Source organism: Octopus bimaculoides, chromosome 9, assembly GCF_046866305.1.
Source record: "Octopus bimaculoides isolate indiv1 chromosome 9, ASM4686630v1, whole genome shotgun sequence".
Lineage (NCBI taxonomy): Eukaryota > Metazoa > Mollusca > Cephalopoda > Octopoda > Octopodidae > Octopus > Octopus bimaculoides.
Window position 1 is genome coordinate 16746755 of NC_142936.1, and position 27124 is coordinate 16773878.

The window sequence follows — 27124 nt, forward strand, 5'->3', positions numbered from 1 at the left end:
TTTGACTGTGGCCATGCTGGAGCACCACCTTTAGTCAGACAAATTGCCTCCCGGGACTTATTCTTTGTAAGCTTAGTACTTATTCTATCGGTTTCTTTTGCCAAACTCCTAAGTTACAGGGACGTAAATACGTCCCTGTAACTTAGGACGTGTTTACACGTCCTAAGTGCAAACACTTAGGACGTGTTTACACTTCCTATGTGAAAACACGTCTCTTGCTAAGCCACTTAATAGTACTTGCTCAGTCAATCTGGCTAAGAAACAGGTTACAAACAACCTTTATTAGCCACTTAGCTGTTGGGAACAGATAGCGGGTTTTGTAGGAATATTCCCTGGGACAGACTGTCATCATTAGATGATGTCATAATATTAGAGGTCTTTCATTTCACAAACTTTTAATTAGTTAATTAGTTACAGTTTATTTAACTGATGAGCATAAGGACCAGATCATCTGGGAATGTCATCTATGATAGAATGGTATCCTATCCAGGGAGATGTTTAGCTCAACATCTACTTCATACCACTAAAACCAAAATAAAGCACTGGATCTCAAAACCTTCTGGAGGAAGTTTGAAGAAAAAGAAAGGATGTGAATTCCATAAACCCATCATATACTATTTAAAAATTACTTCTTTCGGAACAAGTCAACCTGTAAGAATCATATCTCCAAAAGGATTTGAACTCAGAGAAGCAAGCAAAGAAGACATGATTAAATTATACTTTACCATTTGCTGCTTATGTTGATGGATTTGTTCCCAGGTTGCTATGGTATGTATTTGTAGCAAGGTAAAATGAACAAGCGTGAGTTAACTTGGCTTGTGCATAACCACAATGCAGAGCTGGTGATGGGATGGGATACACACAATGATGAATATTTAGCCAATAGCCTAATGACCTGTTGACCCAATTGGGTAAAAACAGCAAACTGAAGATAGCTAGAAAAACAGCAAACAAAAAAAGGCACTCTTACCTGTACACAGCATTCAGGGAAGACAGCATTCGAGGAAACTGGGTTTGCTGCAAATTCAAGATTTATTTACAATTAAGTGATTGATAATGACTGAAAAGAAAGGTGTGTAATGAGTTTGTTTCATGACTGACAATCATTCCCGGATCAAAGGCAACTATCCTTTTAAGTGATCATTAATATGAAGCATTTATTTACACATGGAAGCAAGAACTGAACATACTGCAACCTAATGTGATGTAGTCTATAAAGTATCATAGTTTAATATTATTTAAGAAAGTGATGGATGAAGAAATAGTCAAATGTTATATCCCTCAATGTTTTGACTCAAAGTCCCACTAAGCTAAACTTTTCCTTTTATCCCTTTGTAATTAATGAAATAGGTACTATAACTTATGTACACAAGTTGGTGGAATTGATTAAGATCTTCCACACACATTCACCCTTGTGAATATGTGACTTCATGCCAGAGTAAAAAATCACTACTATGCTTATATCTTTCTTTTATATACCCATGAAACTTCCACTAATCAGATATAAAATCTTTTATTTTACATAATGTAAGTCAGTGTAAGGAATTTCCATCAGTTAAGTAAAGTACTTCAGACATGTTTCAAATGAAAATATTTGTCAGCTAACAGACATCTCACCGCATGTAGTACATAAAGATGCAATCATGAATTTTGTCTGTGTAATCAAATGTGATCTCAAAGTTACTATCAAACATCCAATAATATTAACATGAGCATCAGACAGACCAGTAAGCAGAACAACATGCCCAGTATGCAACATTACATACAATTAAGCATTTCATATTTGAATTTGCAATATGGTTAGTCCTCAATAAATCAGATGAAGAGCATATCCAGAGCTATGGATTTGTGAATCATGCTTAAACATAAAGCTGACTGCAGATGCATCTAAGATCAACTCAAGCAAAGCAAATGTGACAGCAACACAACAACAACAACAGCAGGATTAACTAAATCATCAACAAATTTTCAACATCACTAAGAAAAATTACTAAAGAAATAAAACAGGACACAATAATACCACATATAACTTACATTGGTCGTGAAGATAAACTGAAAGCGGTTTTTATCTTTAGCATAAATTACCAAGGATTCTGAGGTTCCAAAATGTATCTGAATGAAGAAGGAAAAAAAAAGGATAAGAGTGAGGTTTTGTGAATGCTGCATAATATTTTAATTAAAATGTGTGATGACACAGGGTAGGAGAGATGTAAAGACACCAAATTTTGGTTTTAGTATACTTTTTTCTGGGATGGATTTATTCGTACTTACTAATAAGGAAATATACACTTAGTACTCTCTGTAAAGTGGATGATGCATGAACAGACACAATGCATACAATGGGCTTCTTTCAGTTTCTCTACCAAATCCACTCACTCACAAAGCTTTAATCAGCATAGGGCTATAGTAGAAGATACTTACCCAAAGTGCCACATAGTGGGACTGAACCTAGAAGCATGTGGATGGGAAACAAGTTTATTTATATCTAGAATTAAAGAAAAACATATCTACTCACTGAACGCTTTGTTGATGTTTCTATTGTCATGAAGCACTGGAAGCCAATGGCTAGGAATGATAAAATATTTCATATTGTTAGCAATAACATCAATGACAACAACACCAACAGCAACATCAACACCCAACAAACCAGCAAGAGAGCCTCAACCTGGCTTCTTAGCCTACTAAAAATAACAGCCAAATCTATCTCCCTCAAATCACACTCTTCCATCTTAAGAAAGAAGAGTACATTGGATAGTGCAGTGTTAGGTACACTGAACTGATGATGAACAAAGCTAGATTACCTTTGATCGTGGGTCCACTTGGTTAGAAGTGACCTGAGGTTAAACAACTAACAACAAAAGCAATATTTTAAACCTCACATTCATTACCTTCCTTACTACATCAGGATTTGTTTTTATTATTTATTTCTTTATTGCCCACAAGGGGCTAAACATAGAGGGGACAAACAAGGACAGACAAAGGGATTAAGTCGATTACATCAACCCCAGTGTGTAACTGGTACTTATTTAATCGACCCCGAAAGGATGAAAGACTAAGTTGACCTCAGCGGAATTTGAACTCAGAACGTAGTGGCAGACGAAATACTGTTAAGCATTTCACCCGGCGTGCTAACGTTTCTGCCAGCTCACCGCCTTTGTTGTTCTTATTGTTGTTGTTGTTACTTAGCCCCAGGTTATCCTTCATTGAGCAGACTTATGAGCAAAGGTGTTCCACCTGTAACCATTCCATTTTCCCCAGCACACTTATGGTCTTATGCACACATTAGAAATCAAAGAAATTCTGAAAAATGTAAGAAGTCGTTATTATCGTTGTTGTTGTCAACTTGGCCTTTTGAGGTTGATTAAATAAGTCAAGGTGGAGGCGCGTGGCTTAGTGGTTAGGGTGTCAGCACCATGATCATAAGATTGTGGTTTCGATTCGTGGACCGGGCGACGCGTTGTGTTCTTGAGCAAAACACTTCAGTTCACGTTGCTCCAGTCCACTCAGTGGCAAAAATGAGTAACGCTGCGATGGACTGGCATCCCGTCCAGTTGGGAAACACATACGCCATTGAAACCGGGAAACTGGGCCCATTAGCCTGGCTAGGCTTTAAAAGGGTGCATATATAGTGGAGGCATCTGGCTTAGTGGTTAGGGTGTCAGCATCATGATCGTAAGAGTGTGGTTTCGATTCCTGGACCGCGCGACGCGTTGTGTTCTTGAGCAAAACACTTCATTTCACGTTGCTCCAGTCCACTCAGCTGGCAAAAATTAGTAACACTGCGATGGACTGGTGTCCCGTCCAGCTGGGGAACACATACGCCATTGAAACCGGGAAACCAGGCCCATGAGCCTGGCTAGGCTTTAAAAGGGCGCATTTATTTTTATTTAAATAAGTCAAGATTAAACCAGTTAATAAGTTGATTAAACCAGTCAAGAAGCAAGTTCGATTTAATCAACTGTTCCCCTCACTCATCTCAAGACTTGTGCTTTTGCTAGAAACAGCATTTTTGACTTTAGCTTTCATCTCTCCAGGGTGAATAAAATAAGTACTGTTGATATGAATGTAGCTGACTAACACCTCCCTAGAAAACTACTGGCCTTGTACCTAGAACAGACGTCATCATTTTTAATTGTTTCCATGCTAGACAAAATGCTTAGTGGCATTTCTTCCGACTCTTTATGTTCCAAGTTCAAAAGCCAACAAAGATGACTTTATTTACATTATTTACATTTGACAGATATTTGTCCTCATCTTGTTTGTTGTTAACACAACATTTCAGCTGATATACCCTCCAGCCACCATCAGGTGTTTTGGAGAAATTTCGAACCTGGGTTCTCATTCCTGAGGTATTTTTCAATGTTGTTGTTATTATTATTATTATTTTATGTTTGACTTTTGTTTTGCATTTGTACAAGTTGGATCCAAGTCTCACCCAGAGACCTCAAGAGACAACAAGTTAGAAGTTCATGTAGGTGTTATGCCTAGGGTACCATATATTTGGATTTGTACAGTTTTGTTCAAGTGAATGTTTAAGAAACCATAAGAAAATTATGTTTGCTTTAAAATTTGAGATCACATAGACAGTATTTTACGTAGGATATGGGCAGTTCCCATGAGCACTATCTTTTGGACTTCAGCCATTTTGGGGTTTCCTGGTATCTGAGCTAGGTAGTAATCAGCCCGTTTCGCTGTCATTCCCAGGGCACCTATGACAATAGGTATTGTTTTCGTCTTCAGATTCCACATTTTGCTAATTTCTATTTCAAGATCTTTATATTTGCTCAGTTTTTGGTAGGTCTTGACAGATACGTTTATATCAATTGGGACAGTCATATCAATGAGGAGGCATGATTTTTGTCTGAAGTCTTTCAGTATGATGTCTGGCCTATTTGCGTCTATCTTTCTGTCAGTTTGAATGGTGAAGTTCCAGAGGAGTGCAATGTGATCATTTTCAAGTACTGGGGGTGGTTTGTGTTCCCACCAGTTTTTATCATGGGGCAAGTCCAGGTTTTTGCATATTACCCAGTGAATATATTGTGCAGCTCTATCATGCCTGTTGAGATACTCTGTAGGCGCAAGCAGACTGCACATGGAGACAACATGATCGATGGTCTCATTTTGTTGTTGGCATATACGACATAATGGGGAGCTGCCGTTCTTTAATATCTTGGCCTGGTAGTTCTTTGTAGGTAGGCATTGATCTTGGGCTGCTATGATAAACCCCTCTGTTTCTGATTTCAATCCAGAGGCCATTAACCATTGGTGGGTAAGGGCTTTGTCAATATCTGCATTATTCGCTCTCTTTGGGTATTTGCCATTGAGAGGTTTTCCATGCCATTTTTCAGTCATAATAGCTAAGGCAGCAATTTTAGCACGGGTTTTCAAGCGCTTAGCTTTTTCTGTAGGTGTTTCTAGTTCGTCTAATTCTTGAATTTGTTGCAATTGGAATTCACTTAGATATTCCTTTGCCTGTTTTGTTACTGAGTAAGATGCTTTCTTGCTTTCATATTTTAAGACAAGTTTTAGCATCCAGTCCTCAGAGTTTTTCATATAGGTGTCTAGGCCAATTGTGGCTACCTTCATTGATAATGCCAGCTGTAGTAGTCCTCGACCTCCCTCTTTTCTTGGCAGATAAAGACGTTCTATATCTGCCTTAGGGTGGTGCATTCTATGCATTGTCAACAGTTTTCGTATTTTTCTGTCAACATTACATATTTCAGTAATTGACCAGTTAACGATGTTGAAACTGTAAGTCACGACTGGTATGGCTAGAGCATTGATCGCTTCGATCCTGTTTCTCGCGTTCAGCTCTGCTCTCACCCTGCGATAACATTCTCTTCTGATCCTTTCCCTCATCACTGAGTGCTTGATATTGTCCCCTTCAATTACCCCTAGGTATTTGTAGCTCTCCGCTGGTTCTAACTCTTTTATGACATTTTGCTGGTCAAGGTTCACATTAGATGTATTTGTCATTTTTCCTTTGATAAAGATAGCTTTTGCACATTTATCAAGGCCAAATTGCATCCTGATGTCATCACTGAATTGTTTAACAATCGCTAGTAGGCCTTTGAGTTGTTGGTCATTTTTTGCAAAGAGCTTTAAATCATCCATGTAAATGAGATGATTTATATTTTTATCAAATATTTTATAACCATACTGTGCATCATTGAGCAATTTTGAGAGCGGTATTAGGGCTAGACAGAAGAGGAGTGGTGATAGTGAGTCACCCTGGAAAATGCCACATGAAATTCTTACATCTCCAGCATTTAGAGATTCATTGTCATTGTTCAACATCAGTGTGGTTCTCCATGATCTCATACTTACAGATAAAAAGTTTCGCAAAGTAGGAGCTATTTTATACATTTCCATACATTTCCTAATCCAGCTATGTGGTAGGCTATCAAAGGCCTTTTTATAGTCTATCCAGGCTATTGACAAGTTTTTGTGTCGCTTGTGACAATCTTCTAAGATCATCTTATTGATGAGTAGCTGATCTTTACAACCATAAGATCCACGTTTACATCCCTTTTGCTCATTAGGGAATATGCTACTTTCTATTAAAAAACTATAGGTGTACTCGGTTAGGACAGATGTTAGCGTCTTATACATTGTTGTTAAGCAGGTTATGGGGCGATAATTTTTTGGTTCGTTTGTTTCCTCATTTTTTGGAAGCAGGAATGTTAAACCATTAACTAGCCAAGAGGGCATCAAACTAGGATTTTGCAAAACATCGTTGTAAAGTTTTGTTAGCAGTTCATGGCTTTCTGGGAAGGCATTCAACCAGAAGTTAGGAATTTTATCCTTTCCTGGAGACTTCCATTTGCTTGACCTCCTGAGAGCAGATCTTATATCTTCTACCCTGACCCCCTCCCACTTTTGCTCCTCTAAGGAGTCTAGGTCTGTAGCTATTCTATCAATCCAAGGGGCCTTTTCATTGTGTGTTTTATCTTCTGCCCAGATTTTATTCCAAAATTCTTGCACTTCTTCTTTTGATGGGACAGACTTTATTGTTACTGGTGTTTTCCCTATCTTCCTGTAGAAATTTTTGGGGTTATTTTTGAACATGTTATTATCTCGGAAGAATTTAACACGCTTTTCATACCTTGCTATGCGGGCAGCTTTAGCACATACCTTTTGCTTGATGGTTTCTATGGTGGCATCAATGTCAACTATGGTTTTCATGTTATATTTTTTCTTTAGTTTTTGGGTCTTTGTAGGTTTGATACTCTTGTCAAATTTAAGGTTTTTCAAACATTCTATGTCAGATCTAAGCAGCTTAATTTGGTGTTGAATGCGTTCTTGCCAAGAAGGCTTTTTGTGGGAGTGTTGTCTTTTTCTAATCTTTTCACCACATAGAATCGTTGAGATTCTTGCGGATGCATAGTACAGGTGGTTGAGATCTGTAATATCAACATCATTAACTGAAATTATATCCTTAAGTGCAAGGCGGATTTTACCAATTATTTTCAGGTTTTGGTTAGAATTGCGAATTTTGGGGAGAGTGTCGCGTTCATTCATACTAGTTTCTTTAATTTTCAGCCATTCAATCATGATTTGATTTTTTAGATCATGTAGTTCTGTTGCGTCGATTTCTGTATGACTTCCTTCATCTATTTGATTTTCACCTGCCTTAGTGTTTATGGTTGGTTCAGAGAGTATTTTATTTTGCCTATCAGTTACCTTAACTCTTTCAATTATTACTGTATTTTCATCAGCCTTGGGCTGGTTTATAATTATTTCCTCTGTAGTATCTTCTTTAGCTGCAGTTTCATTCTTTTTATCCTTTACTGCTTGCTTAATTTGGTCAATCTCTACTTCAGTTAGTAATTTTTTTTTTATAATGTTTCTTCTGACGTTGGCAAGTTTATTACTGTCTATGTAGGGTCTTACTGCAAGGTGTTTCTGTCTCCAGTTTAAGTAGGTTTGTACAGTATTAGATTTATCTGTAGGGAAATATATGGCACGGTAGAAGGCTCTAAGAACTTCTTTATTATCTTCCCTAGACCATTTTTCATTCTTTTTCTTTTGGTTATTTGATGACGAGCATGGATGGCCATCTGTTGGAATATTCCGGTTGTGGGGTACTTCCAGCTCCTGTGTGTCGGGAAGATTTGAACCAGTAGCAGATTTCTCGTCTCGGATCTGGTTCATTATCCGAGTAAGTGGTCCTTTATAATCCGGTCTATGACCATTGCGGTTTATATTTTGTTTTATTAACAGTGAGGCATAACAAGCTTCGACGTTGACGCTAGGGGACGGATCTGTCTGTTTAGGGTAAGTTTTTTGAGACAACACCGTCTCCGAGCTTTCGTGACGTAGCTTCTTAAGGCTAGCAGATCTATTTCGAGTGAGTGGCCCTTTGTGATTCGGTCGATAACCACTCTGGTTTGTGATCTGCCTTGTTATCATTGAGGCATGACGAGCTTTGGCGTTATTATTATTATTATTATTATTATTATTATTATCATTATCATTATTATTATTATTATTATTATTATTATTATTATTATTATTATCATTATTATTATTATTATTATTATTATTATTATCATTATTATTATTATTATTATTCAGGTCATTGCCTGGAATCGAACTTGGAATCTTGGGGTTAGTAGCCTGCACTCTTACCCACTATGCCATATGCCCATGGGCATGACTTTGCCTTCCGTCCATTCAGAGTCAATAAAATAAGTGCCAGTTGAGTAGTGAGGTCAATGTAACTGACTTCTTCCTTCCCACAAAATTGCTAGCCTTGTGCCAAAATTAGAAAGAATTATTATTATCATTAAAAGGCCACTGGATGGCAAAATCAATTGAACACCAAACAAAAAATTACCTTACAGTATTTAGTTACATCTCTTTATGCTCTGAATTCAAATTGGCTCTTTCATCTCTTGAGGGTTAATAAGACAAGTAATTATGAAATGCAACTGTAGGTTTAATCAGTTATGTCTCCACTATAATGTATGCAAATGGTAGAAATGATTATTATGTATACTTACAGATATTCTTAGATGGTGTTTGTTGAGAATGCCATATTGCCCTCAGGTTTGTTACTATAAAGTAACCTACAGAATAAAAAAATAATAAATGAAATACAGGCACAAATGTGGCTGTGTAGTAAGAAACTTGCTTCCCAACTACATGGTTCCAGGTTCAGTCCCACTGCTTGGTACCTCAGGCAAGTGTCTTCTACAACAGCTTGGGCAGACCAAAGCCTTGTGAATGGATTTAGTACACAGAAGCTGAAAAAAACACAATCTGATCTGGCAGAGTTTCTACAGCTGGATGCCCTTCCTAATGCCAATCACTCCGAGAGTGTAGTGAGTGCTTTTTACATGCCACCAGCACGAGCTCCAGTCCTGCGGTGCTGGCAACGGCCATGCTCAAATGGTGTTTTTTACGTCCCACCTGCACAGGAGTCAGTCCAATGTTTAGTTCACATTCCACTGGCACAAGTGCTAGTAAGGTGAAGCTGGAAACGATTGCGCTCAAATGGTGCTTTTTATGTGCCACCAGCACGGAAGCGAGACCACTGCTCTGGCAGTGATCCCGCTCGGATGGTGCTGTTAGCGCTTCACTGGCATGGGTGCCAGTCATCGAATTTGGTTCAGTTTTGATCTCACTTGCTCCAACAGGTCTTCGCAAGCTGAGCTTAGTGTCCAATGAAGGAAGGTTGGCATGGGTGCCAGTCATTGAATTTGGTTTAATTTCGATTTTGAATATACACACACACACACATATATATATATATATATATATATATATATATATACTTGCAAAAAAGGACGTGTGCGTTCAATAATGTAATAATACAAAGAATATATATACATGTATACACACATATATGTACATACTTACATCTACATGTGTATATATATGCATATCAGGGTACAGGACGTTAGAACAATGAACTACAGACAACGGAACGAACACATAGGAAAACGGAAAGCCACTTGGAATATTCCTTCATCAGCTGTCTCTATTCTAACTAGACGTTCTTCGAAACGTCTAGTTAGAATAGAGACAGCTGATGCATATATATACACATGTAGATGTAAGTATGTACATATATGTGTGTATACATGTATATATATTCTTTGTATTATATATGTATATATATATATATATATATATATATATATATATATATATACATATATATATATATATATATATATCATCATATTTATATATATATATATATATATATATATATATATATATATATATATATATACATATATATTATCATATATATATATATATATATATATCATCATCATCATTATCATTGTTTAACATCTGCCTTCCATGCTGGCATGGACTGGACAGTTTTACAGGAGCCGGACAGTTTTACAGGAGCCTGCCAGGTAGGTACCTGCATATATGTGCATATATGTTTGTGCATACCCTTGCCTAGACATCATGTAATGGTTGTAAATGACCATCATCAGTATTCAGGCTATTCGTATTCATTTTCTCCCGTAAATGAACGTGCCATAGTTCAGCAGATGGTAGAAGCACCAATGACAGCTGTCAGATTTGTTTAGTCATTTATGAAAATGAAACAGTTTAAGAAGAAAACTTACCCGTTTGCCCATTTGCAGCTTTAACATCCTCAACAAGTTTTATAACATCCAGAATATTCTCTCCATTTATTGTTTGTAAGTCCCTGTAATTGAAATTTTATTACTCCAAGTCACATGATCTCTTTATTTTTTTATTTGTTTTATTTATTTCATTTATTTATCGTTTATCTTTTTCTTTTTCCTTGTTTCAGTCATTCGACTGCAGCCATGCAGGGGCACTGCCTTGAAAGGTTTTAGTCAAAAGGCTTTAGATTAACTGCAGTACTTAATTCTGTTGGCTCTCTTTTGCTGAACTGCCAAGTTATGGGAACATAAACAAAACAACACCAGTTGCTGAACAGTAGTGGAGGACAAACATAGATACAAATACACACACAAACATATATACATGTGTGTATGCATATATATATATATATATATATATATATATATAGAGAGAGAGAGAGAGAGAGAGAGAGAGAGAGAGAAATAGATAGATAGATAGATAGATAGATAGATAAATAGATAGATAGATAGATAGATAGATAGATAGATAGATAGATAGATAGATAGATAGATGGATGGATAGATAGATAGATAGATAGATAGATAGATAGATAGATAGATGACAGGCTTCTACATAGTTTCTGTCTACCAAATTCACTCACAAGGCATTGGATGGTCTAGAACCATAGTTGGGAACACTTGCCCAAGGTGGGACTGAACCTGAAACCATGTGGTTACAAAGCAAGCTTCTTAATCACGCACACACACACACACATTAATAACAGTTTCACTCAGCTCCTATGACTTAAAGTTTCATGGACTCATAGGATGAACCGATCACATCAGACATCTAGAGAAGAGTAACAGGTTTTGAAAGAAATTCAAGGTATTAAGCCTCTACTAGCCAGTTTAGGACATGTGGAGTTAATACTGTTATGCCTGCTTAGACAATATTGCTTCAAACATCACACACTACAATAGACACAAATGCACACACACACACACACGACAGCCTCCAATCCATATCCCAACCTGTAACCTACAAAATCCTACCAACTGCCCACTGGAAGGATCCTGCTTCTCAAAGGCTATAGTCTATGGAGTCACCTTCATACCATCTGATTGCATCACAAGACACTACATGAGAATGACAGCCAGTGATTTTAAAGAAAGCTTTACAAAGCATATGCAATCTTTTGGATGCAAGAATGAGGAAAATTGTGCCTCCCAGACCCACTTCATCAGGAGACACCATGACAATTGGAACAACTTCCCCAACATCAAATGGAATATCATTAACATGGCCCCTTCTTACTTGCATAGAACTCACAACTGTCAATTCTGTCATTGCAAGAGACTACACATATTCCACCAAAATGCAGTGTTCATCAACAGAAAGAATGAACTATCTTAATGTTGCCAATAGAAGTATGCCCTTTTTATGAACTTCAAGCTGCTGTTTGTGTGCACATGTGTGTGTTTAATTTGTGTACAAAGGGGCAGGAACAGAAAACTTAACTTTTACAGTTTGGTTGGGATCCAGTGTGGAAAGAGTTCCTTTGTATGATCATTTTCTCAGCCAAGCAGAGCCTGCATTTCCTACCATTGGTTAAAGTAATGTTCTCACTTTTCCATTATCCTCCACTTGATGTTGTAATGCAAAGCATTTTCTTTTAATGTCCATATATATCTTGCTAAAGATGTGACATTTTTCCTTTCTTGTATTTGTTGAATCTGTTCCTGAAGGAACCCTCTAATTTGCCCACTTATCATCCATCACTCTACTGGGATCCTTTGATTCTGCCCTCACCTCAGACACAAGTTTTGTATTACAATGGGCATTAAGTGAATATGTCATACTACTTTTTCACAAGCAGCCTGTCTCTATTTCAGGTTTTGGCTTACAAATATTTTCTTTTCACTCAAAGCAAAACTGAAAGGAATACTACCATTTCTTGACGAGTGTCATACACAGAAGAGGATCAACATACACTGTATTTTTATCTTTGATTTGCTTGGTTTCATAATATGAAAAGCATATTCCACATGGTTGACTGAGCTGCTAAATGCAGTAGCCAAATCGCCCTCAAATCACACCTTAACCATCGTAAGAAAAGAAAAGACACATTGAACAATATAATTAGTTTATTACCTGAAAGAGAAAATAAAAAGATAAAATGATCACGACTTGAATGCTTTTAGTAAAGGTAGGTCTGCTTGATGACGGCTCACCTGGTGTTGGTCAACGGCAGCTACTTGGGATTAAGAGCCATTGTTTGTCATTTCTAATTTACTTTCTCTGGAACGTTAGTGGTAGCAGATCTGTGCTCTTCAACTGTCAAGTCAATTAGAACAAAAACAAAAGAAAGTCTAAACTCTCTCTCTCTCTCTCTCTCTCTCTCTCTCTGACAATATATCTGCACACTGTCATTTGCTTCAAATAAATAATTCAAACAATAACATTAAAAATAACCAACAATTATCCTTTTTCAACAGCTTAATGTAATTTGTCACATGTCAACATACACTTACCGCGATGATAAATCAAATCTGGTTTGTCTGTGTTGCCAAACTAACGATATCGCCATTCCCTTCTTGTCTTTTCTTTTCTTTTTGTGTATGTGTGTAAGTGTTGTTATAGCAACGGTGTGAGGTGAGCAGTAGTCCCCATGGGTACATAGTTCCTGTATAACCAAAGCGATTTAATCTCTGCACTTAAAATCACACCTTACTACGCTAGTAATTAGGGAGGGCCCATTTTGGACAATGTAATCCTGAATATATAAAAGGACGAAAGCGCCATCGATTATAGTTTTTGCCTGTTAAGGGCTAGTCTGAAGCTAAACCTCAAGAAAAGATAATAAAATGTTTCGTTTTTCTTTTTTTTCTCTTTTTTTTTCTTTTTTATTTGTTTCAGTCATTTGACTGCAGCCATGCTGGAGCACCGCCTTTAGTCGAGCAAATCGACCCCAGGACTTATTCTATCGGTCTCTTTTGCCGAACTGCTACGTGACGGAGACGTAAACACACCAGCATCGGTTGTCAAGCGATGTTGCGTGGAGGGGGACAAACACAGACACAAACATATACATACATACATACATATACATATATATATATATATATATATATATATATATATATATATATATATATATATATATATATATATATATATATATACGACGGGCTTCTTTCAGTTTCCGTCTACCAAATCCACTCACAAGGCTTTGGTCGGCCCGAGGCTATAGTAGAAGACACTCGCCCAAGGTGCCACGCAGTGGGACTGAACCCGGAACGATGTGGTTGGTAAGCAAACTACTTACCACACAGCCACTCTTGCGCCTGTTGTTGTTGTTGTTGTTAGTAGTAGTAGTAGTAGTAGTAGTAGTAGTAGTAGTAGTAGTAGTGGTGGTGGCGGTGGTGGTGGTGGTGGTGGTGGTGGTGGTAGTAGTAGTAGTAGTTCTTTATAATCAAGCTTAACAAGGGTGAGATAAAACAAAAACAAATCCCTCGTGTGCTCTAAACCAGGTTAGGAGAAGACACGAGGCAATTACCTGCTGCTTTGTCCCCCTGGAATGTGACAGCAGGGCATAGCTTTGATCCTATGATCCATATAAAAGTTTGCTTTTATAATGAAGCCCAAAGGATAGAAATTCCCTCATGTCATCTAAGCCAGGTTAAAAAAAAATGGTGCAATTACCTGATGATATATGTTCAGGAATGTAGTGCATACGAAATCAAGACACAATCACTTGACAATGTTCCTAACTTGACGAATGTGTGGCTTTGTGCCAATGTATGAAATCATAATTAATTATTAATTAGAGAATAATTTGGGAAGGTGAAACTAATCTGCAATAAACACAACAATTAAGTTAATTGGTGTAAATTAGTTTTGTGTCATAATGGCAAACTGTAGCGTAAATTAAGCACTACGAAAACAGTAACGACGGTGGTGGGAATTGGTTTAATGAGTTATTGTGTAATACCGGATCAAACCTTGTGCTGGTAGTGGTTTGACCTGCTAGAAACAACAGCCATATCTTCCCCAAAGTTACACTTATATAAAACCTACTATCTTTAAATGGAAGGATACATTGGATAGAGTAATCCCGGATGCTATGCCGGAATAACAGAAGGGGAATCAACGTTGAGTGATTATAAGCCATTTTAACTTTCATCAACTGACAAATACCAGTCCACTCCTACCCCAATAATAGTGAACTTTTTTTGTCCTCCTCAGCTCTATTAATGTGAAGAATAAAACAGTTTGCATCCATGTAATTCTATTTTTTTACCAAGCCGTTGCTTAAACTTTAAAAAGTCTGACACCAATCTTTTTTAATCGCTTCCCCTTTCGATCCTCACAGTCTCAATTTCGTGAGTAAGGGTCTGGTTTTCTCTATGAGAAGCACTACATTAGGCAGTGTAGCCCTAGTTGAATAATCAATTGAAAAGAAACGGACGCTTTGATTACTACAGAACCCTTTATTTGCACATCTGCGCAGCTAGAACTGATCAGGGAGAAAACAGTAGCGACAATTTCCGTTGTTGTTGTGCAGTGTCTTAATTTGCGTGGGTGTTAAACGAACTTATTTGATTGATGGCTACATCCTTGTCAAATTGTGTCTACCTAATCAAGACCAGCCAGATCAAGCAGTATCACTTCGGTCTATAACTACATCCTCTTCCCTTTCTACCTCTTATACAACATCCAATCATTATTCTCATCTAAAGCAATTAGTCAAGGAGTGCTTGTCACTTCACCTAGTTCTAGTTTCTCAATCTAAGTGTGTGTGCTACAAAATTTCAAAACTCCTTAGTGTTGTTAGGTTAGCAACAATAACCAGTGGGTGTGTGTGTGTTTTCGAATTTCTACGTACTGAACAACTCTGAGACGGAATTGATTATTGCAAATAAAACATCAACGCGAAGTTCGTTAAAATTTATCATTGCCATTTCCTTTATTTAGGACAAACAATAAATGAATTCAGGTAAAAAAAAAAAAGGTAAATTTTCAGATTAACACCCGCACGATTTTCACTGGGGTGTTAGGGTTAGGGTTTTAAGGTCAGGGATAGGGTTTTAGGGTTAGGGTTAGGGTTAGGGACGGAATTTCCTAACCCTAAAACCCTAACCGTAACCGTAACCCTAAACCCTAACCTTAACCCTAACCCTAACCCTAAAACTAACCCTAAAACTCTAACCCTGACCCTAAAGCCCTAACCCTAACACCCTAGAGAAAATCGTGCGGGTGTTAACCTGAAAATTTAGCAAAAAAAAGTCACGGAAAGAAAGTCACAGGGGTTTTGTCCGAGGGGGTTTTGTCCGGATTCCATAAATTAATCGTGACTTTTTTTTTTCCTGTGATTCATTTTCCCAGCCAAAATTGTGACTTTATTACCGGTCATCTAATAAATTGCTGGCTTCAGATTTTGGCAGAAGGTCAGGGGTAATTCGATTACATCGGCCCTAGGGATCAACTAGTGTTTATTTTAACGACCTCAAAAGAATAAAAGGCAACGTCAACTCCGGCAGGATTTGAACTCAGAACATAAAGACACACGGAATACCACTAAATATTTGGGCGAGGCGTGCCAACAATTCTGCCAACTCGCCGCCTTAGAAACAGCAAATAATTAAGTCAGTTTAATTAACCTTAGTGGTCACAGGCTCCCTCGTAAATTGTCGACAAAACTGTAAGGTATGGTGTTTTATATACATAAATCAGACGATAAAATAGTAATTTACTCTGTGTAAATAATCTTAGCAGTCATTTATGTAACATGGTGTTTTATTTGTATAAGTCGCTTCCGTTTTGACAATGACATTCAGTATGTACACATTTCAGAGCAAATGGTATATATATATATACATGCATATACGTGCGTGTGTGTGTGTGTGTGTGTGTGTGTGTGTGTGTGTGTGTGTGTGTGTATAATGGCTCTGACGAAAGTAGCATTAATTTTCTGAGGTCATTCAATTGATCACTAGACCAATTGAGCAAAAATCTGTCAGTAATATACTTATAATGACTACTGAAAGCAGTCGTAAGCCAAATTTGCTCAAATAAAGGAATTATATATAATGACCATTATTTTAAACTTGTTTCTTATATATATATATATATATATATATATATATATATATATATATATATATATATATATATATTTGTTATAGGCTTACATCTGTTTCATATATGCATATCTGAAACAGATGTAAGCCAATAAGAAACAAATGTATATAATCTATTATTTCTGTCCATTATGTGTATGTGTGTGAGTGGGCGTATCTATATTATATATATATATATATATATATATATATATATATATATATATATATATATATATATATATACAGAGTGAGAGACAAACAGACAGAAGAGAAGAGAGAGAGGCTAAGGCATGGCTGTGTAGATGAGGAACTTGCTTCCCAACCATGTGCTCTTGGTACTTTAGGCATTGGCTCGGATGCCCAAACCCTTGTGATTGGGTAGACGGAAGCTAAAAGAAGGGTGGGGTAGGTAAGGTGGGGCGGAACCTCGGAAATTCCCCTTTCCGGCCCCGATTTCACTCGGAAAAATTTTCCAGCGTTTTTTTAATTTTCTATGTTATCATCTTAGTCGACCTTTTTATATACCGCAAATGCAGTTTTTCTGTGGAGAACAGAGGGGTGGGTGGGATGCACCAAGTTTTTGTTTTTTTTTTGTTTGTTTAGCTCTTAATATACCGCAAATGGTGGTGCTTTGTGTAGTGACACACAACTACACAAAGCACCACCATTCCTATTACCATGCTGCTGAATTTTTCCTACAACACTAAGAGACACAAAGTTCACTCACACACATATAAGCAGCCAAAACCACACACACAACACATACACATAAGCACACACACACAGACTTGCGCGCACGCACATACCCACACATATGCACACATACCTCCTTCTCTTACACTCACCTGTCTTAGAAAGAACTTTTTCTTCACCCATTTCCTTCCGGTCATTTCAAAATGTAACCACATGTGAATCGTTGGCGATTTTCTTCCTCCGTCTTTCTTTCTTTCCCTGAGCATCTGCTAATACTTTACATGTACTACATCCACGCGTTTTTTTTTGTGTCTTTGTTCTTTTTTTAATTTACTATATTCATTCTTTTGTTGTCATACTATTACTATTAATATATATATATATATATATATATATATATATATATATATATATATATATATATATATATATATATATATATATATATATGTATAGTTAAAACTTACTTGCAAATATATATATATACATATACATACATACATATATATATATATATATATATATATATATATATATATATATATATATATATATATATATATATATATATATATAGTTAAAACTTACTTGCAAATATATATATATATACATACATATATATATATATAAAGCAAGCAACAGGATATCCAGAGGTGATGCAGTATGACCGTTTCAAGCGGCTCCATTTAATTGAAAAATGCAATCATTATATCAATTTAAATGCAGAGCTATCCTCAGTTGCATAAATAAATAGAATTAATTTAAATAGTCGGACACATCTCTTTAATTTCATTTAAATCTTCTAAGAGGGTAAGACGAAAGACAGAGTCCATGCTGTTTTCACTTCAGCTTAGAAGCTACTCAGAGATCAGGAAAAAAAGAAACTTGTTAGGGTTCTAGCTTGTCACTGATTTTTGGGGTCGGTTCGAAAAATTTTTATAAAATTTTTTTTTAAGAATATATATATATTTTTTTTTTCTAAATATGCGGAAAAATGCGGACATTATTATGATTCGGACATAAATTTCAAAACATTTCTGTAGTTACGGTTAGGGTTAGGGTTAATGTTGGGGGAAAAAGTCAAAATTGAAGAATTTGGGTGGGGGGGGGTTAACAAAGCCAATTTTTGGCGTATCCAAAAACGGGGAAATTATGGCAAAAAAAAATTTTAATAAAGAAATTTGGGAGAAAATAGTGGGGACGGGCGGAAGTCTTTCCCTTCAATGAACTGAAAAAAGAGTGGAGAGGCTCTTGTCGGATGTTTCGTACTTTTTTGGCCACTCCTCAGAGAGGACGTCCTTGATTTAGTTCTACAGTCGATAGAAAAGGATATTTAACAGATACATATAAAGCAGCCATGAATAAAAGTATTACCATAGTGAATAGCTTAATTTGCATATTTGCAATTTAGATAGCTCGTCGTAAGTTAACAATATAATGTATTGCAATACTGAAATAAATTTGAATGGTAAAAAGTTTTAGCTGTGATTGGATATTATAAGACTATAAAGCAACTCCTTCCGTGTTTTCGAAGTGTAATATTAATCAAAGTATAGGGCGTTGATATTTCACCATTCGGATTTACACTTGTAAATAGATTGATAGTTGTCATAGAGACTTTAGTCTCTCTCTATCACCTTTCAACAGCTTTATATATGAAGAGACATTAGACCAATTTTACAACATAATAAAAATAAGTTTTATTTTGGTGATGCTTGGTTATACAAATCCTGTCATTCAGCTTAGCAGCCGCTGATTAAGTTGTGATTTGGTATTGGAAGGTTAAGGGCTTCCTTGATGCCTGCCAGAGAAGCAAGTAGCTATCACCATCGAAGGCATCGTGGTGAAGAGTGCTTCGTTGAGGAGCGAGGAGAGTTGTCACGTAGAAGGTCTGTCCTCAACTCACTGAGAAAATGAAACTCACTCTTTAAGTACCAGTTTTACTAGGCATGCGCACTCGAGGGGCTTCCGGTGGTGAAGTCCCCTGCGCATGCGCAGAATAGTACTTCCTCAATGGCGGCTATAATTTCGCGCCACTACACACTTAAGACTAGATTAGTACTTACGAACAGAAACTAGTGCATTTATCTTAGAATTTGCTAAGATTGACTCATCGTGGTTATGTAGTCCATTTTGATATACTATGGATGTCGGTCTCATTTTGGTATTGCTTTTCAAATGGTTATCGAGCTTTCCCTTCATACTACAACCTGATTTTCAGATGCAGGTTTCGGAGACGTTTCAACCAACAACATGAAAATATTTTGTCGTCTTTCCATACGAAGTTCAAGTGTGTTGGAGCCCATTTCTAGCTACAAATAAACAGGAATTTTTGGACCAAATAGTACTGGTCTAGTGTCGGGGAAGTTGATACAAGTGTTGAGGTAACTCACCTGAATGTAATTATCATATAGTTTTGAACATATACACACATACTAGTCATGACAAGCTTTCTGCTTAAAACGTTATTCACATTTTCGACATAATTTAACTGTGACGTATTTTAATAACTGCATGCGCAAAAGATTTCTGAATAAGGAACAATTTTTTTTTCATACAATATTCTAGTATTGCTGTACGACAATTACATTTTATTTACTAATCAAAATATATTTGCAATGCTCCCATTTCTGAAACAAGATAGTACACCATGCAAAAAAAGCAAAAACGACAAGTAATGGTTGTTATTAAGTATTTAGTTAATATTTATTTAATTTTCAATTAATCTTCATGTAATTTTGATTTGTCTTTGAACATTGTTACTGAATACCATGTACTGAAATATTTTAATATTCCAATATCGCTTCATCGCTGTTGTATGACTAATATTATTTTATTTTTTTCTCTGTTGAAGGCATTTTCTTGTTTCTCTTTCTCAAGCTCCATGCCAATATTCCTTATGTTAATTCCATCAACAACCCTTATCTTCTTTTTGATTAAAGAATTGATGAATTACTTCTTTCATGTCATTCCACCGGTTTATGTATGTATGTATGTATGTATGTATGTATGTATGTATGTACATGCATACAAAACACACCCATTGTCAGATGGATAGATGTTAATATAAAATGTGTGTGTGTATATATATATATATGTGTGTGTGTGTATGTGTGTGTGCATATATATATATATATATATATATATATATATATATATATATATATGCCCGTGGGCATATGGCGTAGTGGTTAAGAGCGCGAGCTACTAACCCCAAGGTCCCGAGTTCGATTCACGGCAGCGACCTGATTAATAATAATAATAATAATAATAATATAATAATAATAATAGTAATAGTAACATCGATAGGAATGAGAACCCAGGTTCGAAATTTCCCCAAGACACCTGACGAAGGCTGGAGGGTATATCAGCCGAAACGTTGTGTTAACAACAAACAAGATGAGGACGAATATCCGTCAAATGTAGATAATGTAAATAATGTAAATAATTCCTCATCTCTTAAATATAGAACTATATATATATATATATATATATATATATATATATATATATATACAGAGAGAGAGAGAGAGAGAGAGAGAGAGATGGCGATTTTGCATATGTATGTGCGCGCATCTATACATATATATATATGTACACCCCTCACACACACACACACACACACACACACACAAACATATATCTACAGAGAGTGGGGAGGGATAGATTGAGAGATAGATAAATATAGATGTATATGTATGCATGTATATATATATATATATATATATATATATATATACATGTGTATATATATATACATGTGTGTGTGTGTGTATATGTGTTTGTCTGTGTGTGTGTGTGTGTGTGTGTGTGTGTGTGTGTGTGTTTGTGTGTGTGTGTTATACATTTAAATGCATATATGTTTTATATACACACACAACATTAAGATGTGCTTTCTATGCACAACATATAACCGATTGTTTTAGAATACAATATAATTTATTGTATTAAACTTTTAAATTCACATATATGAATGCATAACTATATATATTTTTGAATTGATTACGCATGTAGGCTATAACATATAAACAGACCAAAATATATTACAAATAACAACAGAAAACACCATCAATGTTATCTCAATATGCTCGTTCCTACGACCGTTTCAATAATTATTTTGTCACTGTACTATTGTACACGATAAAAAACTTATATCTTCAGGGTACAATCTCCATACAAAACCACAGAATATATTATACTTTTGCTCTTTTATGGAACAAAAAGAAAAGAAGAAAGAAATAATGAAAAAGCAAGCAGGTTAGCAGGTTAGTGTGGCATATTTCATAAGTGACTATCTTGTCTAACATATTTCGGGTTACGTAAGTGTAAAAAATTAAAATAGCAGGAAACAAACAGACAGGAAGCCGTCACTTAAAGCATCCATCATATACACATATATACAGACAAGTATACAAGTACAATAGGATAATTACATTCATAGATGCGCACACAGATTCACATGCCTATATATACATATATACACACACACACACATATATATATATATATATATATATATATATATATATATATATATATATATATATATATATATATATATGCTTTCAGTGCGAATGGTTTTTTTATATATATGCCTGCCTTCCTGTTCAAGTACAAAAACCGTCATATTTGAGCCCTTATTGAGATATTTACATACATATTTAATACTTTATATAGAGTTGCAGGACTCAACATTAACATGGGCCTGCAATGTTTCAGACAGCAATAGGTTGTAAGGCACGATCCACCTGTTGTCAATCTCCATCCCTTGAGTTTGGTAGTGTTTAGGGTGATCAAAGGAAAATGAATGGGTTAGTTCCCTTGGCTAGGAAAATGAATGAGCTATATCCCTTGACTAGGAAAATGAACAGGTTATTTTCCTTGGATATTAAAGGAAAATATATTGGTTATATACGTGGACCCTTTCTAGGGGTCATAGCCATCCAATTATAGATTTTTATTAAATTTCAATGAGCCTAGTAACAAACTGGATGTTACTTGAACATTTTTGCTAAGTTTCAAGAAAATTCGTTAACGGGTGTAGATGGAAACTTGTTACAAACAGATAACTTGCGTTTATATATATATATATATATATATATATATATATATATATATATATATAACATTTTCATAGGGAGGTTATGTCAAGTACAAACACTTACTTTTGCATGTGGAAAATATAAAAAGTTCACAATAATCCGTGTAAAAAGTCAATATAATGGCAAAATGATAGACAACTTAATAGTACAAATCAGCAAAGAGATCGTAACGCAGACAATTCGTACTAGATTAAGCAATAAAATAAATTTAGAGGCATGTATGACAGACAATTGGGGTGAGCCCACATTTTGGGATGTCGATTGTAATGAATAAGCAGAGTGCTTAACGAAAATAAACCCAATGAGATAGGAGGCTTCATTAGTGGTAATGGTTATAACTTAATACCTAGTAACTTAATACTAAAATAGTACTAATGGAGTAAATAACTTGAACTCTGTACCAAACACTAATAGGGGGGTGCAATGTATATATATATATATATATATATATATATATATATATAAAATTTTAAATAATTATGTTCTCTAACCGGCAGTGAATTATCTTCTGCAGAATTGTTTGCGGTATTTAGCGCGCTAGAGCAAGGACTTTTGAAAATAACCCCAATGTAATCGGTAGAACTGTACACACGTCTAATTTTATGTGAACAACTCGTGTATTGTTCTGCAAATAATATTGAATTAGAACGGTCGTACTGAATGTGTTTACGTAAGAAAAAATTGTGTTAATGCATTAATGGCGAAACCATGGTCTATGATTAATTCTTTATTTCGTATATTTTCATTTGTCTTTCCCGTTCATGTTCTGGTGTGTGCTGAATTTCCCTAGAGAACATTCTTTTCTTTTGTGGTTTGACCGTAGATGGTCTATTTCTAGCATAATGGATGTCCACTTAGTGGTCATCCATTCTTCTAAACAACGGAAAACTATTCATGAAAATATGGAGAAGCTGCTGATGGTGTAATTGACGGAGAAGCAGCTCACAAGAGATACTGTGACGGAGGCTATAATCTACAACTGGGCGTGCGACGGCGCTATTTAATGATACTTGCCAAACTCATTTCAGAAACACTCTGAAAGTGAGGATGAAACAGATCTTATTGGACAGGATTTTATCGAAAACTCCTGTAGATGAAAGTGAAGAAAGCGTGACGACGAAAAGGGCAAAAATCTGCGAATAAGATTCAGTTAATCAGTTCAGCGTTTCTCCTCCACTTCCGTCAGCATCCTCAAGTCGTCTGCTCTTTAAGGTAAACGCTGTGCATTACACATAATAAAACTAATTTATTGCAGTACATTCTATTTATTGTTTTTTTTTTATATATATACAGTGGTCGTTATTTATAAGTACATTTTTTCTTATTTAAAAACATGTAACAAAAAAAAATGCGGTGTTTTCTGAGGGAGTGGGGACAGGAACGGATTAATGGCATTTCAATTTATTTCAATGGAGAAATTTGATTTGACATACGAGTAATTTGAGTTACGAGCTCCGTCACGAAACGAATTAAACTCGTAAGTCAAGGTACCACTGTATATATACATACATACATATATATATATATATATATCTATATATATATATACATACTTATATATAATATACATATATATACATATATACATATATGTATATATATATATATATATATATATATATATATATATATATATATATATATATATATATATATATATACATATATGCATATATATACATATATATACATATATATATACACATATATATATACGTATATATATATATGTATATATATATACATATATATACATAAATATATACATATATATACATACATAAATATATATATATATATGTACATATATATATACATATATATGTACATATACATATATATGTACATATATATATATATATATATATATATATATATATATATATATATATATATATATATATATATATATATACATATATGTACATATACATATAAATATATATATGTATATATATATACATATATATGTTCATATACATATAAATATATATATATACATATAAATGTACATATACATATATATGTACATATACGTATACATATATATTATATATATGTATGTGTATGTGTGTGTGTGTGTGTGTGTGTGTGTGTGTGTGTGTGTGTACGTGTATAAGGGATGACCACTAGGTGGACATCCAATATGCTAGAAAGAGGTCATCAACGACCCAGCCACAAAGAAAAATAATGTTCTCCAGAAAAAAACTTCGGAAAACACCAGAACAAGACAAAATGAGAAATATACAAAATAAAGAATTATCTATGTACTGCAGTTTCGAACATTAACGTTTTGCTTAGGTAACAATATCCGTGTTCTCGTCAACACAACCGTTCTAGAATCAATATAATTTGCAGAACTATACACGAATTGTCTTCATGAAATAAGACTTGCATACAGTTCTACCGATTACATTGGGGTTATTTTTCAAAATGCCTCAGCTCTGGCGCGCCAAATTCCGGAAACAGTTCTGCAGAGAATAATTCACTATAGTATATGTTGCCGGCTGGAGAACATAACTATTTAAATTATTATTTATATAGATAGGCTGATAAATTGAATATTAATTCAATTTAAAACCAAGTGGTCTAGCATATAAAAAAATCTGAAAACTCAGAAAAGATTGTATTACACGTGTATAAGGGATGACCACTAGGTGGACATCCAATATGCTAGAAAGAGGTCATCAACGACCCAACCACAAAGAAAAATAATGTTCTCCAGAAAAAACTTCGCAAAACACCAGACAATTCGTGTATAGTTCTGCAAAATATATTGATTCTAGAACGGTTGTGCTGACGAGAACACGCATGTTGTTACGAAAGTAAAACGTTAATGTTCGAAACTGCAGTACACAACTAACTCTTTATTCTGTATATTTCTCATTTTGTCTTCTTATGGAGTTTTGCGAAGTATTTTTCTAGATAGATAGATAGATAGATAGAAATATAGATATATATGTATATGTATATGTGTGTGTGCGTGTGTGTGCATGCACGTGTGTGTTTGCGTGTGTACATATATATATATATATATACATTCAACATGTTGAACCGTTAATCCAAATGTTTTTTCTTTTTCCATTGTTTTTCTTTGTCCGTTATCTTTCTTTATTCCTTATTCATTTTCCTTAAAGTGCGTCGGCTCAAATCGTCGAAGACTTTTTTCATTTTTCTTGAGCGTCAAACTAATACACCTTGTTTGTTGTTCCTTCACCTGTTTTTGTCTTTTGTTTTTTGTATATTTGCACCACAAACACACACGCACACACACACACAAACATATATATACACACACACATACATAAATGCATAAATACATACATACATACATACATACATACATACATACATACAAAGGTTTACACAAAATGGATAAATCTTCTAATATATAAAACAGAGATGTCTGTGTATTCGCTTTTCACGTGAAATCGACTTCGCCAAATGCTTCCATACTTGTGGTGCATGAATAATTTGACCTCGGATAAATGTTAGGCTCTTCATTTGATTTTTTTAATTAAAAATAAATAATATTGTTTTATATTTATGATTCACTTCTTTAAAAAGGTTCCTCAATGTCAACTTCCGGTATTGACGTAACAACAGCAAAAAGCTTCACTCTCTAAAAGGTTCGAAATATTTACGAAGTCCACAAATTTAAACATTCCATACAATAGCTTTTATTTATACGACTTTTTCATTTCATGTTTATTTCATTCATTCTTCGCAATATTCTCTTTCGCCCCCTCTCTATCTATCTCTCTCTCTCTCTCTCTCTCTCACACACACACACACACACACACAACACACACGCGCGCGCGCATACACACGTGTGTCTTTTTAAATATGTTTGTACACATTTATATATGTGTGTGTTTGTAAGAGACACAGTGTGACTGAGTCAAGGGTTGTGTTGTCATGTGCATCCATCATTTTTGGATGTATGTGTGCGTGTGTGTGTGTGTGTGTGTGTGTGTGTGTGAGACAGAGTTAGAGAGCGGTGTGTATGTAGTATTTACTCTCTCTCTCTCTCTCTCTCTCTCATACACACGCACACACACACTCACACACAAAGATGTATGCATATTTATGCATTTACGTATACATGACAACAAACCTCTCTCTCTCACTCTCTCTCTCTCTCTCGCTCTCTCTCTCTCTCTCACACACACACACACACGTCCATTTCATCTGATGTGTGATACTCTGTGTGTGTGTGTGTGCGTGTGTGTGTGTGTGTATGTGTGTGTGTGCGTGCGTGCGTGCGTGAGGGGTTCCACAATCGCCATTTATTTCAATTACTCTTGTGAGGATATTCACGTAAATCATTTTTTTCATTTAATCCCCATTTTAATTTTCGTAAAAGTTTCCAAGTACCAATGAGGCTTTTTGGCGCATCTTCAATTTTTCCTTTCATGAGAGGCGCCCAGCCATCATTCATCTGAGAGTCCATCTACAGAATGTCCTCAAATTTCTATACAGCATATTTTGCTTTTTTTCTTCAAGTATATAAGCAACAATTTCATTCCCGGGCAACGCCGGGTGCCTCTGCTAGTTTTTAACATTATCTTTGAAGACATTTTTAAAATTTAGACATTTTATGAATGTTGAAAGAACATCTTGAAT

General features: G+C 35.3%; 1 protein-coding gene and 1 long non-coding RNA gene across 2 annotated transcripts in view; one reads left to right on the top strand and one right to left on the bottom strand.

Annotated features, from left to right (window-relative positions):
• LOC106869652 (BBSome complex member BBS5) overlaps nucleotides 1-13647 on the bottom strand; it is a 30926-nt gene extending 17279 nt beyond the window's left edge. The window contains exons 1-6 of the mRNA XM_014915472.3: nucleotides 13113-13647; nucleotides 10596-10678; nucleotides 9006-9071; nucleotides 2516-2565; nucleotides 2035-2112; nucleotides 971-1017 (exon numbers count right to left, since the gene is read on the bottom strand). Of these exons, the coding sequence (XP_014770958.1) occupies nucleotides 971-1017; nucleotides 2035-2112; nucleotides 2516-2565; nucleotides 9006-9071; nucleotides 10596-10678; nucleotides 13113-13168 (380 nt within the window). The 5' untranslated portion in view covers nucleotides 13169-13647. The remainder of the gene's footprint in view (nucleotides 1-970; nucleotides 1018-2034; nucleotides 2113-2515; nucleotides 2566-9005; nucleotides 9072-10595; nucleotides 10679-13112) is intronic.
• Nucleotides 13648-19118: 5471 nt separating this feature from the next.
• The window catches only part of LOC149133992 (uncharacterized), a 10007-nt gene continuing 2001 nt past the window's right edge, over nucleotides 19119-27124 (top strand). The window contains exons 1-2 of the long non-coding RNA XR_016243059.1: nucleotides 19119-20070; nucleotides 21558-21661. This is a non-coding gene — a long non-coding RNA (uncharacterized LOC149133992). The remainder of the gene's footprint in view (nucleotides 20071-21557; nucleotides 21662-27124) is intronic.